Below are 12,521 nucleotides of genomic sequence, written 5' to 3'. Positions count from 1 at the left end.
CTTCCCTAGTGAAAGTCTTTGTAACGTACCCCAGCCTAAGGGCCCTAGGCCCAACCTCCAACCATAAAGGTAACACTACCCTAATCAAGGGTAACTCTTTCCTCACTGGTGTTTTGATGGAGCCTTCCTGAAATGAATTTTGAATCTTTAAGGCATTATCCCTTAACTTTCACTAGCCCAACCGTAATTTTTCCTTCCACCCCATATTCCCATCTCTTCTTTATATGCAATTATACCTAAGTCTTTCTACAGTTCAGCTACCAGACGCTCTAGTTCTCCCTTCTTTCTATCTCCTTCTCATTATGAGACCTCTTACAAATAAATACTGGTACAAGGCCAAACTCAGAAGGTCCTGAATTTATAAAGAGGGATCAGGCTCCTAAACTTTCTCTTTGAATCCAGCCTCTTCTCCTGGGCCAAAAGCATTCAAAACTGCACTAGCCTTGGTGGTGGTGGTGGGGGGAGGGTGTTGTCTGCAATCTTATCCTCATCAAAGGGGTCCCTCATTAGGCAGTGTCGTAGTTCTGAGACAGCCCACCAGGTTCCTTAAAGAAAAGACACCTTCCTCCAAGACCCAGGCTTTGTTCACTTAGCTATGTCTGCTACATTGTAGCCTTTTTAAGGTCTTTCCATGTTGCCTCCCTCAGGGATGCTTTCTCTTGGATAAAACTCCTTCATTCCTTTAGAACTATCAACATTACCTATCTTCAGTTTACAACCATGGCAGAATAAAACATCCTCAAATCCATCTATTTAGATACAGGTCCCAGGGAACCTGTATGTAACTGAATTTACTCCATGGCTATACCCTCTTATTCCAGAGAAGTATCCTGTGGCTGAGGGCTGCATATTCAGAACGCTTCACTAACAACTACCCATCCAGAGAATATTAAAAACTTCGTATCAGCCTTTCTCTCAACCTTGGACTACTAATTTTTTACACAGAGATATGAGACAATCCAGTGGCCAAAGCGTTTCGGCACCCTAGTGATTAATTACCAGGGCATCAAGGCAACCTTCATTTGCTTCCTCATGGGTAGCAGGGCCCTCTTCTCACCAAGCTTTACTTCCCACAGACACCATCTGCAACTGAGCTTAGAAATGTCATCAGCAAAAGCAGCAGTCTCAGGATATGAGGGAAGAGGATGAAGTGAAGGTTGACATTCTGTCTTTCCTAGGCTGGTAAAAAAAATCTCTTGTACCCCACAGAAATTAAAAGCTCCTTTCTCAGCTATCAGCAATAAGCAAGCATGGTATTTTTTTTCGTTTGTTTCTTTTTTGCTTTCTCCTTCACCTCTCACCCAGTAAGTTCAGGCTCTGGAGCAGACATTCGTCTTCAGAATTGCCTCTCGCTACCCTTCAAAACTGTGAAGCAGCAATAACTCTAAAAACCCTGGGGGAGGTAAGTAATCAATACCTCTGGTAAGGCCTGAAGCATGCAAGTTGGGTAGAGAGTGGGGAGGAGAGAGAAAAATAGTAAATGAAAAGTGGGTGGATAGGAGATGGAGACAGTTGCACGTGGTGAGGAGTGGTAGAGTACCACCAGTAATTCCTTCAGGTGTCATACTTCCCCCAAAGTTGGTCAACCCTGACTTTGCAGTCAACTCTCAATTGAGAGTATTCCTAAATCTATGAGAAATGCCACACCTGGACAGTAAAATTAACCAGTGTCCAGGAATGCTCACCTTGCCTCTCAGGATAACCAGAACTAGCAGTTCCATCTCTCCCTTGGAATGGCTGACTACTTACTCACTTCCATTCCACCTAGCCCTTCAGGTGAGCAAGTTGTGAAGAAAAGTAACTCAATACCTAAAAAAACAATCACGCTATGGGACAATCTTGAATAACAACGGAAATCCCAGGTCAGCACCAAGAACATTAACTGTTAACCTCCTTGAGGCATTAACCTTACCATACAGCTAGTAGTTAAGGACGCCTGTCTACAGTACCTAAGAAATGTAGGTACTGAACAGCATAGCATGGTTCCTAGTTAGAAATCGCCTTGGGTGTATTAGAGAAAAAAGTCCAGGGTAGTTAGGTCCTCAGCCTTTAGGCCCCAAATTGAAAAGATAGCCACTGCTAGGAAGTGGAAACAATATTCTCTAGTAGGTTGACGTTCACACTCCTAGTCACGAACTTGCAATATGTAAAGACCAAAAACGAATTCCTTTTCTCTGGAGTTTAACCAGGAACACAGGATTCCAGGGATTTGAACAATCAATCTTGAGCTCTCCAGTTTCCGTCTGGGTAAACGGGCAAGGGAATATCATACTTAAACTTGGAGGATTCAAAAGCAAGCTGGTAACCCTCATCACCATGTTTTTGAATTCAACTTCTTCTTACCTTCCTTGTTCTGGTGTACCCCTTAACCTTTTATGACTGCTTACCCCTCTCATAATTGCCTGATACCTATCTCCCTTCTTCCTGTCTCCTGATGGGTTTTATACCTGCTGCCTACTTATAGCATAACTAGCCGGACTGCAGCACATACTACAAGACAAAAATTAGCTCTCAGTATCCTAAACCATGAAAGAGACCGGAAAGCAATTATCTCCTCAGGTGGAGATAGTAAAGATTTTGGAGATAATAGGAATTTCAGCTTTAAACAACTGTGAGTCACTTCCTGGATTGGCAATGCATCACGGAATCTCAACAGAGCTAGGAACTTAGCTCCTATGCTGCCCCTACTCATGGTAACATACGAACTATTAGGGGTGGTGCTGGTATTTCTGGCTTAAAAGACTATTCTTTGTTCTAAACAGCCTCTTACCAACTGCCCTTGACAACAGTTGAGCTCAAACCCACTTACCTCTCCTTTCAGGAGTTGGGGTACATAAAGCTCAACTCTTGATGATCTGGCACCATCATTATTAGTGTTAACTGTTTTCTACTCCTAGTCTACTCCAACTTTTTTTATTCTCTAGTTCCTAGTCTAGTGTTTTGAAGCACCTCTTCAAACCCTGAGAACCTTTTTTTGGTAGTTTATGAATCTACAGCAATTCTGAGACAAACAACCCTTAAGATAAAGTGGAGGAAAAAAATTGCCCTTTACACCTAGCTAGATCTGCTCAAAGGGTGCATATCAAGAAGTAAATGCAATGGAGCAAAAGTGGTATAGTAACAGGAAATATTTAATTTTCCAATCTCCACTTTCCATTTTTATAAACTGAAAGAAAAAAATTTAATATATTACAAAATATCTGTACATAGACAAGGTACACCCGACGGTGGGCCAAAACAAGAGAGAGAAAGAAATACAGTGTCAGGAACCAAAATCAGGGAGAATGAGGTGGCAACTGACACTTTTCTGATATAGTACTCTCTCTCAAAACCTGCTGGCAACCATTTTAGAACTATAACTATTTATGCATGTTATATATATATATATATATATATATATATATATATATATAAACACATACACACACACACACACACAAAGTGGTTGGGTGATGTCTATGGCATAAGCTAACAGAAGTTCTACTTACAAATTTGTACTAATGGTCCTGCTTTTAAACTTATAGATCTGATGTCATTTCCAAATCCTCATCATTCCTATGGACACTTGGGGAAAAACCTAAAGAAACTGGATCAGGTAAATTTGTTTTTAAAACCACAAAAATGATCATGGTCAAACCAGTTTTGCCTCTCATTCATGAACAGCACCAGATTTCTCATCTGTTCAAAATAATGTATTTAATGAACTAAATATCTTCCATGGTACAAAACATAACCCACTTTTGAATATAATTAATATGTAATTTTCTAATAGTCAAGTTGAACTTCTGCCAAACCTTTACTTCCATCACATTTATAGATAACATAGCTTAACAATTAACAAATACCTGTTCTTCCTCCACATAGATTCCAGGATATTTGAGTTTCTTTTTACCTCTGCTTTTAGAAATAGTCAAAATTACCAAACTTTTTTTCTTTTTCCTTTTAAAAATTAGACTCCCAAAATGGGGGTCCGGGGGGTGAGATGGGATCATACACACACACACACCCACTCTCTCTCGCTCTCTCTCTCTCACTCACCCCCTTCCCTAATAGCAGGGATGGGTGAATGGAGACTTAAGTATATTATTTAGAATATTTGGCATAATTAAAAATAAGGGGTGGAAAGAGGAAGGGAAAAACATTATTGATGACTGTCGATAACCAAAATATAATTAAAATATATAGATTTTTAAAATTCATATTTGATGGGAAACCAATTTTTTTCACTGAAGATATTTTTTAAAGTATCCCAGGCTTAAGTTCTTTAATCAAAAACCGGAGTGGGGCCCAGTGCCTCAAATTCAAGTATTCTAAAATACAAAGGCCCGAGTCTGAGGACTAAGAAGTCAACAGACAAAAGGTTCAAATGAACTTTAATGCAATTTACCAATACTATGTCAGTGAGCCTAGCAAATCTAATCGGACACACTGGTATAAAAAGCCATCAATGCCAAAATGGCTAGAAGGTTCTTTCTAATCAATGTTTGGCCCTGAGGGCAAGGCCAGATCAAAACCCAGAGAATAATAAAGAAATACACACACCGGATATCTACCTATTTCAGTGGGGGGAAAATAGTCTTTATGTAAATAGCTGAAGAGGGTTCTTCTTTCATTTCTTTAAAGTTTTTTATTAGTGCATCTTTCTCTTACAAGTAGTTTTTAATATAAGAACTTGGCATTGAAACATGAAACGTGAATTCTGAAAACTATTCTCCAAGATGCTGAAGCATGTTTGCCTTTTCTTTGTAAAAAAGGGAGCTAACCTACGTTTCACAAATGTCTAGATCTGTGCAGATAATTTCTATAAATGTGTGTATTTTTAAAACACATTATATGCTGGTACTCACATAGAAATGTAAACCAGAACGAGAAGCCTCCCAAGTTATCCCACCCTGAAAGCATTTCCCTTTTCCATTTCCTGTTTATACTATGGCAAAATTCTTGCCATGATATCTTAATTTAACCCTTTGTACCAAAACGAAAACGAAAACGAATCTCTCTGGAGGAATATCCCTAAAAGAACTGGCAGGATATACCTGCTGAGATGGGTGTATGTCAATACTGTTCTTTCCCCATGGTCTGCTCTTTTAAAATTTTTAAAAAAGGTCTCAGGTATTGATATATCTTCAGAAAAATATCCACCCTAAACTAAGTTACATTTCCATGTATTTTCAGGATTTTTTCCCCCTTTGACAATATTACAATGCTGTTCAAAGATTTTTTTTTTGACATAAAAATATATGTGTAAACAGTATGCTAACTGCTCTTACTAGCCCTCTAGATAAGGAGGCATCATCTCTAACCCCAGCTCAGCAGCAATGTCCTAGGCTGTCTGCATTTATAAATCAACTTCACCATCAGAACATGGTTTTAAAAAAACAAAAAAAAAATATTTTAGAATTGAAGAGTTAACAGAGAACAATATAGGAGTTTGAATTTCCTTTCTTTTATTTCAAAAAAGGTAAAGAATTATCCCAGGTCCTTGGGCATCTCAACGATTTTTTTTTTTTCCAAACAAATGCCTCAAAGAGACAGAAAGAAAAACTCAAGGAAAAAAGATGGGGTAAAGCCTACCTACTTGCCTAAGAATGCCACTTTCTACAACCTGCTTCATGTGCAGGGAGAGGGGGCATGTCTTTTGTCAAAACAGAGCAAACTTTAACGATGAGTAATTTATTTGGAAAAAAGGTATGTTCAAGATGCTCAATGGGGAAAAAAGTTTACTTGAAAGCAAAAATATGAGATGGTAGAGAGGAAGAAACATTTATTTAAATCAGCCAGTCACTCTTTTTTCCTTACAGCAAAATCCTTAGAGCAGCTCAAATTTTGTGAACACTATTCTCTTAAAAAAAAAAAAAATTTAAAAAATAAAATAAAATAAAAAATAACCCCAAACTTAAAAAACCTAGAGAGCCTCTCCTGAGCCATCTCAAAATTGAAATTGTTCTCTTCTTCTGCTGAGAAGTGCAGGCAATAAACTAATAAAACATTTACTTTTCAATTTAATGACCTCTCCATGTTCTCTACTTATATCTAATAGGTAGAGCTGAAGTAAATATTCTGGCTATAACTCATCCAGGGGGAACTGGTACCAACATCATTATTTTGTAAGTCGCCTGCTAGTAGCAAGTGAGCAAGGAATACAATGGACACCTCTGAAGTAGCCAAATACAGATGATTACCTCGCCCTGGCAAATGAATTCATTAAAGGTTGAGAGAACTGGATGGAAGATGGATAGGGCAGGAATCTCTCAGGACACTGAAGTCTCTGGGTTAGTAAGGAACTCCTCTCCCTCTTCCCCCTCTTGGCGGGACTCTTGTAGGCCCCCGATAGAGTTTTCCATAAGCAGAAGACTGAGCTGGGGCCCCCCAGTTAAGGCCTGCTCCTGAGCTGCTGGCCCCAGTGGTTCCTGGCCCCAGCTCCCCATAGTTTTGCAGTTTGGTCTCTGCATGTGCCACAGAATTGCTGCTTCCCTCAGCCTTCAGGAATGGTTGCCCGACCACTGAGTGTAATGCTATAGGGACCCTAGCAAAACGGAGGTCCTGGTCCCCTGGAAACTGGACTGAACCTGTACCCTGGTAACTGCTGGACTCCCCAAGGTGGCTCACAGAGCCTGAGAAGGTCCTGTTCTTCACCAGGGTCTGGGGCAAGGATTCTGTCAAGGCTGGACCAGAGTTGCGTTCATCAGTGTCAGTGGCACTGAACCCTGTTTCAGGCCCGTCAGTGTTTCCGTAAGTCCTGTTGGGATGGGGTCGGGTGGAGTATTCCATTGGTCTCAAGGCCTGGTGCTCATGTGGCAGGTGGCCAGGAGGCTCTGCTTCAGGCTGGGATAAAAGTTGCAGCAAGGCGGCTGTCACGGCTGGGTTCAACTCCTGGGGGGCGCTGGAAAGATCGCCTTCAACCAGAGGGGGTGGAGGTGGCGGCGGTGGAGGTCCGGGGGGCTCAGGGGGCCTCTTCTCTGGTGGAAGAATGTGAGGAGGACACGCTGTGGAAGGGTTACTTCTTTTAAACACCATCTTAAAAATCACATGTGATTATAAACACAAACACACACACACGCATACATACATACACACTGCCCAACATATATCAATACAAGTAACCAAATATGTATAAAGAATAAAATCTTGGGATCAGGAAATTGCAATTTATAAATAAAATCAAGTGAATCAAAGCAAAACAGTTGCATTCTAGATCTAACAGCTGGTGTTAAAAGATCATATGTTTCAAATAATTGTCCTGATTTTTGTCTGAGATTTCCTCCATTTCCTTCCTTAAGGAACTGTTCTAATATGTAGGTTGTTGGCAGCCTCCCCGCCCCTTTTCACTGTTGGATCAAAACATTAGTGAAAATAAAGTAGAAAGAAGGAAGATGAGAGGGAATAATATACATGCTGTGGTCACATTTCTAGGACATAATCTTGCTGTACAACAGGAGACCTTGCATGGACTTAGCTAACACATTTTACAGAATGTTTGATGATATAAGATTAACACCTGAAATAGAACTTAAATAATATACAGGAAAGATGAAATAAAGTAAAAACTTTCATTACCATCACATATATATATACACACTTGCTTCTCCAAACTTTAGTCCCCTCTCCCCATAACCACATTCTGAAGAATATTAACCGTCATACTGTCATTCAGCTCTGTTACAGTAATCTTCTATAATAATTTTCTATTGTTTTTCAACCTCCCACATTTTTTCCATGCTATGAGAAAAATTACTATAGCAATGTCATGCAGAATAGGCTGTTAATAAATATCTGTTTATCTTGGAGACAGTGACAGGAACTGAGTATTCAGAAATGTATTGAACTAATACTACCCTCTGTCTTTCCACAGATCTTTGTCTTTTTCCAACCACTCCCCAGATTCTTCTCCCCACTGCTGGCTAAATTTGCATAAGCAAGGTAATCATTGTTTGATAATGAACTCCTGCCAAGACAGGCAAGTAGATAGGTAAAATGGCGTTGAGTTTGAGAACACATAAAACCAAGTACAGTCAGTTAGAACAGTGCCTTTGAAGAGCTGGGAGTCACCCTGCTGAAAGAAAAGGTTTAATGTTTTGGGATACCTTCCAAATGATTGAGTTTTTTTGTTCCCTATGGAAGTATATTTTTAAATGTCCATATAGTCAATTCTTTATTATCTGAGCTAGTAATATAAAGTCATTCATTACTCATACAAGCCAAAGATAGTTAAAAACTATTTAGTTATAATTAAATATTTTGGTAGCATAGTTACCACAATTATATTTTTCAAAGATAATCAATAAAGTAAGTATGCATTCCCTTAACATGCAGATGAAAGCACTCTGAAAACACAACAAAACTATAAAGTTGTGCAGGGGAAGAATGAAGGCAGGTGCTATATGCAACATACAAGTAGGGTGACCAACAGTCCCAATTTGCCTGGGACTGAGAGGGTTCCCACATTGCCAACTTTTAAGTTTTAAAACCAGGACTGTACAGGGACAAGTTGGTCACCCTATATACAGTACCCACCCAAGCAACTTGTTGACAGATTGGCTGGCTGAGTAGGTGGTAGGAAAAAATGAATTTAATGACAAAAAATCAGCTATGGAGAACTTACAGCTTGAAAAGTAGACATCCTGAAAAAGGAGAACTAATTGGACTACAAACATCTAGATTTTGGAGCTTTTTGCTGTCAACACTACATATCTCACTACATAAAAACATCACAGTACCAGTTATTTTTAAGTATTTTTGGACAAGACATAAAATGGAACACCAGGATTTTTTTTTTTTTAATACTGAGAGCAAACAACTTTAAAAACACCCAACTGCAAAAGTGGGCAAAGCTAAACTTATATTCTTCCAGGCGTAGTACTTTTCACATTTAAACTTTGCCTTTTATGTAAATAGCCTAGTTGTTTCAATAGAACTAATTCTTGAACTCAAATTCGTTCACATGTATGAGAGGATGAAAACTATTCAAAGTAGCAAAAGTAGATGAATTGTAAAGAACTATTAAAGGTCAATAAAACTTCTTAAAGGAATTAAAAATAAAATCACATTAAAAAACTCATACTGTTATAAGATTTAAATTGTTAACAATATTGCCGATCCTTAACGGTTTGTACTAATGGAGGGAGGTATTAATGAAATGTACAAATAACTTAAAAACTTCATTTGACTCTTAGATTTCAACCATAACCCTTTCTCAATGAGTATAGTGTAAACAGTAGCCAAAGTGACAGATTTCCACCTTCTCTGGCTTATTGAGTCTGCCCTCTGGTGGAAGTGCTAATGAACAATAAAATGGCTGAATGAGGCAGCAGGGGAGAAAGCAGCAAGAACAGGAGAGACACATAGGAGATAACAACTGTATAATCCAGAGTGACTTAATAATTAGGAGTGGCATTTTTACTCTCCTCTGAAAAGTAAATCCAGCAATTTTTGGCCATAGGCCAGGCCTGAACTTTACTTCAATTTCTCCTTTTGGCCGATAGCTCGTTGGCTCAATTACTGCTAATTAATTTGAACCACTTCTTTTAGATATTTTGATTATAGCTGAAATTTTTTGTTTTTGTGGGGAGGAGGGTATTAGCGTATGCGATGAGACAAAGAGGCCTGCTTTAATTTTAGATTAGCTTTCTCTGTTATTCCATGTCCTGGAGTCTCTTAAAAACTACTGGAATACATAACAGAATAGCAAAGTAAATTAAGAAACATTAAAAAGAAACACGTTAAGAGAGTACATGAGTTCTAGTTCTGTCTCTGTCAATAAATATGGTTCCAGCAGGGGGACCATAAGCAGACTAATTTAAAAACCTGGATTACGGTTTCCCTCTCTGTAAAGTAAGGGGGTTAATTTTATTTATGTTATCTTCCAGTTTTAAAAAGCTTTACATATGAAAAAATAGCTTATATATTTGACTCTTACGCCAGTGGAAACAAGGAATATTCTGCACCATCCCATATGAAATGTGAATGCAGGACCCTAAAGTCAAAGGTTAGTGTACCTCGTCAACCCTTGTACCTCTTCTCATTCTCCAATTCATGGGGTCTTCGTGGACAGTGAAAATTTCCAAGTTCAAAACATTTTTAGGTAAGTAAAGATTTTGCAAACAGACTGAATCAGACTGTGCATGCTGTGGTCATGTGAGATCAAGGTATAACATATTTCCCTTTTTCAGATTTTTTTCTTTAAATAATGCTCACTTCCTAATCTAAAATCCATTCAACTGTCTCTTTCAGGAACACAGATCTTAAAGCAATCATTTTTACATGCTATTAGTTTTTGGAAAGGAAATGTATGGTTTTAATTATCTACTTGGAAATATTCCCAAAATTTCTTCAGATTAACAATAACACTTTATTAGGGTTTTCTTGACTATATCTTTTAGGCAAGACTCTGGTATCCAACATCCACCACACTAGAGAACAACTGACTTTGTACAATCTGATGATGGTTTGTTTGGAACGTAGATTTTCAAGTACTAGTACTAGTTGGCCACCATACACACAGTGGTTCAAGATGCATCACTAGCTATGGTTGTAGTTTCCACAGGTGAGAACACAAGGACTTTACTTACCTACCTCCTAGGAAATGGAAAAACAACCAGTATATGAAAGGTGCTTTGAGAAGCTCTGAGACTTAAATAAAAGAAGCCGGGCAAGAAAACATCACTTGGTGGTATGTTCTCCTGTAGACTAGGTTACAGAAAAACTGAAACCGAGGCCATTGATGTGAAAAAGAAAATGTTAAAGAGATTTTTAAGAGGATCAACAGCACCTGAGCTCAATGAGATTCATGACCGGTCTGTTTACCTGCTGCCTCCTCCTGTGGCATTGTGGGAGTTCTTCGGGGCCCCTGTGGCCCACTGTTCTTGTCACTGTTGTTTTCCTCCAGGCTGCCTGCTGGCTCCTGGGTTTTCATCAGCTGATTCAAGAGAACTGCCAACATATTCTGCATGTCAGCTGGTGTGCTTGAAGCTTCAGGGGTCGTCTGTTCTGCTGAAGGCTGGACCACTGAAGCAGGGGGTGCCTCCTTCAAAGACTCCTCTGGGCCCATGGGCTCTGAGTCCTGTTGCTGGGAAGTGGCTTCCGTTAGGGCACTGATGGATTGGTTCAGGGCCTCCAGCTGCTGCTGTATCTCAGGGTTGGAGTGGATATTAAGCAGCTGCACCATTTGAGGGATGCTCAGGTCAGTTTGGCTCTGCAGCAGGTTCAATAACACTGCCAATTCACTTTGATTCAATTGCTGTGTAATGTCACCGAGGCCTGTGGAGAGAGAGAATAAAGCCAATATAAGAGGATGAGGCAGGGCAAGAACCTTTGCCTTTTTCAACTGGCAATAATACCCAGCGCATAAAGTTTCATTTTGAATGTCTCATTTTTCATGCCTCAAATTGTCATGATGCAGTTTTGTTATTCTTTATATAATCACTTCACAATACAAGGACTAACTGAAACATCTCTGTATTTTGAGTAAAAGTGATTTCAGTTTACCTTTATTTCTCAAGGTCAGTGATTTTCAACACTTAATGTATGTAAGAATTATTAGGAGAGATTTTGAAAGTCAGATGCCTCAGGTCCCATTCCTAGAAATCTGGAAATGGTTCAGGAGTGTTTATTTTTAAAGCTTTCAAGATGATTCTAATGTGCTGCCAGCACTGAAAACCACTGTTGTAGGTGGACAGGGAAGAGAAAGTGTAGTTCAGAAAAACTAGTGGAACCACAGGGGAACTACTTTTTATCACAGTTCATCATTATACATTTTGAATGTATTTACATCAGATAACAGTCTATAGAACTAACTACATTTAGCAATTGTAATTTAACATGACTGGATTCTAAGAAGTTCTTATCAAAGCTAACATATACAAGGTTCCAAAGTATGTGTGTTAGAGAACCATGGGTGAACTAACCTTAAATTAAATTTGGCTTACCTAATTTACTGATTTATGCCACAGATCTAATTGAGATATAGTGTTCCTTATTTCAGGAAAGGAAAATAATCTACTGTAGACTTTTTACACCACATGTATAAAACTTGGTTTATCTCATTTTCCCTATAATGAGAATATAAATTCTTTATTAATATTTTAGTGGTGAGAGAGAGAGAGACAGAGACAGACAGACATCCTTGCATTTGACTTTCAAAACCTGCCAGAATGTGCTTAAATAAAAGCACAAAGGATCCATCCCAGCACTGACCTATTGCATCCCCAGCCCCAGGCTCCACTTTGCCAGGAGCAGGCTGAGGTGGTGCTGGGCTGCTGTTCTTCACAGGCTCAGCACTTGTCCCTGAGGTAGTTTCTTTTCGAGAGGCTTTGGACGGAGGTGGCTCTTCTACCACAATACCACTTTGTCGCTGCCGTCGCCGTTTCTTACTCCATAATTCATGGCAATCCTGCCAGTGGGGGAGGCTGAAAAAAGACAAAATAAAAGGGAAATTGTATGTGGGAATGTGGTAGTGAGTGAACAGAGGAACGAGATTAAAATGGGAAGGCAAAGAGCAGTGGGAAATGGAAAGGATAAGGAAA

At 39.2% G+C, this 12,521-nt stretch overlaps 1 protein-coding gene across 15 annotated transcripts in view; it reads right to left on the bottom strand.

Annotated features, from left to right (window-relative positions):
* Positions 1-12,521, bottom strand: part of CDK12 (cyclin dependent kinase 12) — a 74,623-nt gene that overhangs the window by 30,282 nt on the left and 31,820 nt on the right. For 8 of the 15 annotated variants that reach the window (XM_074320428.1, XM_074320421.1, XM_074320423.1 and 5 more), the window contains exons 12-14: positions 12,193-12,404; positions 10,804-11,256; positions 6,183-6,986 (exon numbers count right to left, since the gene is read on the bottom strand). In XM_074320428.1, coding sequence (XP_074176529.1) covers positions 6,274-6,986; positions 10,804-11,256; positions 12,193-12,404 — 1,378 coding nt within the window. In that variant the 3' untranslated portion in view covers positions 6,183-6,273. Of the gene's footprint in view, positions 1-3,110; positions 6,987-10,803; positions 11,257-12,192; positions 12,405-12,521 lie in introns of those variants that run through there. The other 7 variants (XM_019747677.2, XM_074320431.1, XM_074320430.1 and 4 more) reach the window with 4 other exon arrangements.

The sequence above is a fragment of the Rhinolophus sinicus genome, linkage group LG15, assembly GCF_036562045.2.
Source record: "Rhinolophus sinicus isolate RSC01 linkage group LG15, ASM3656204v1, whole genome shotgun sequence".
In the NCBI taxonomy this organism is placed as follows: Eukaryota; Metazoa; Chordata; class Mammalia; order Chiroptera; family Rhinolophidae; genus Rhinolophus; species Rhinolophus sinicus.
This window is presented reverse-complemented; position numbering and strand designations above follow the sequence as displayed.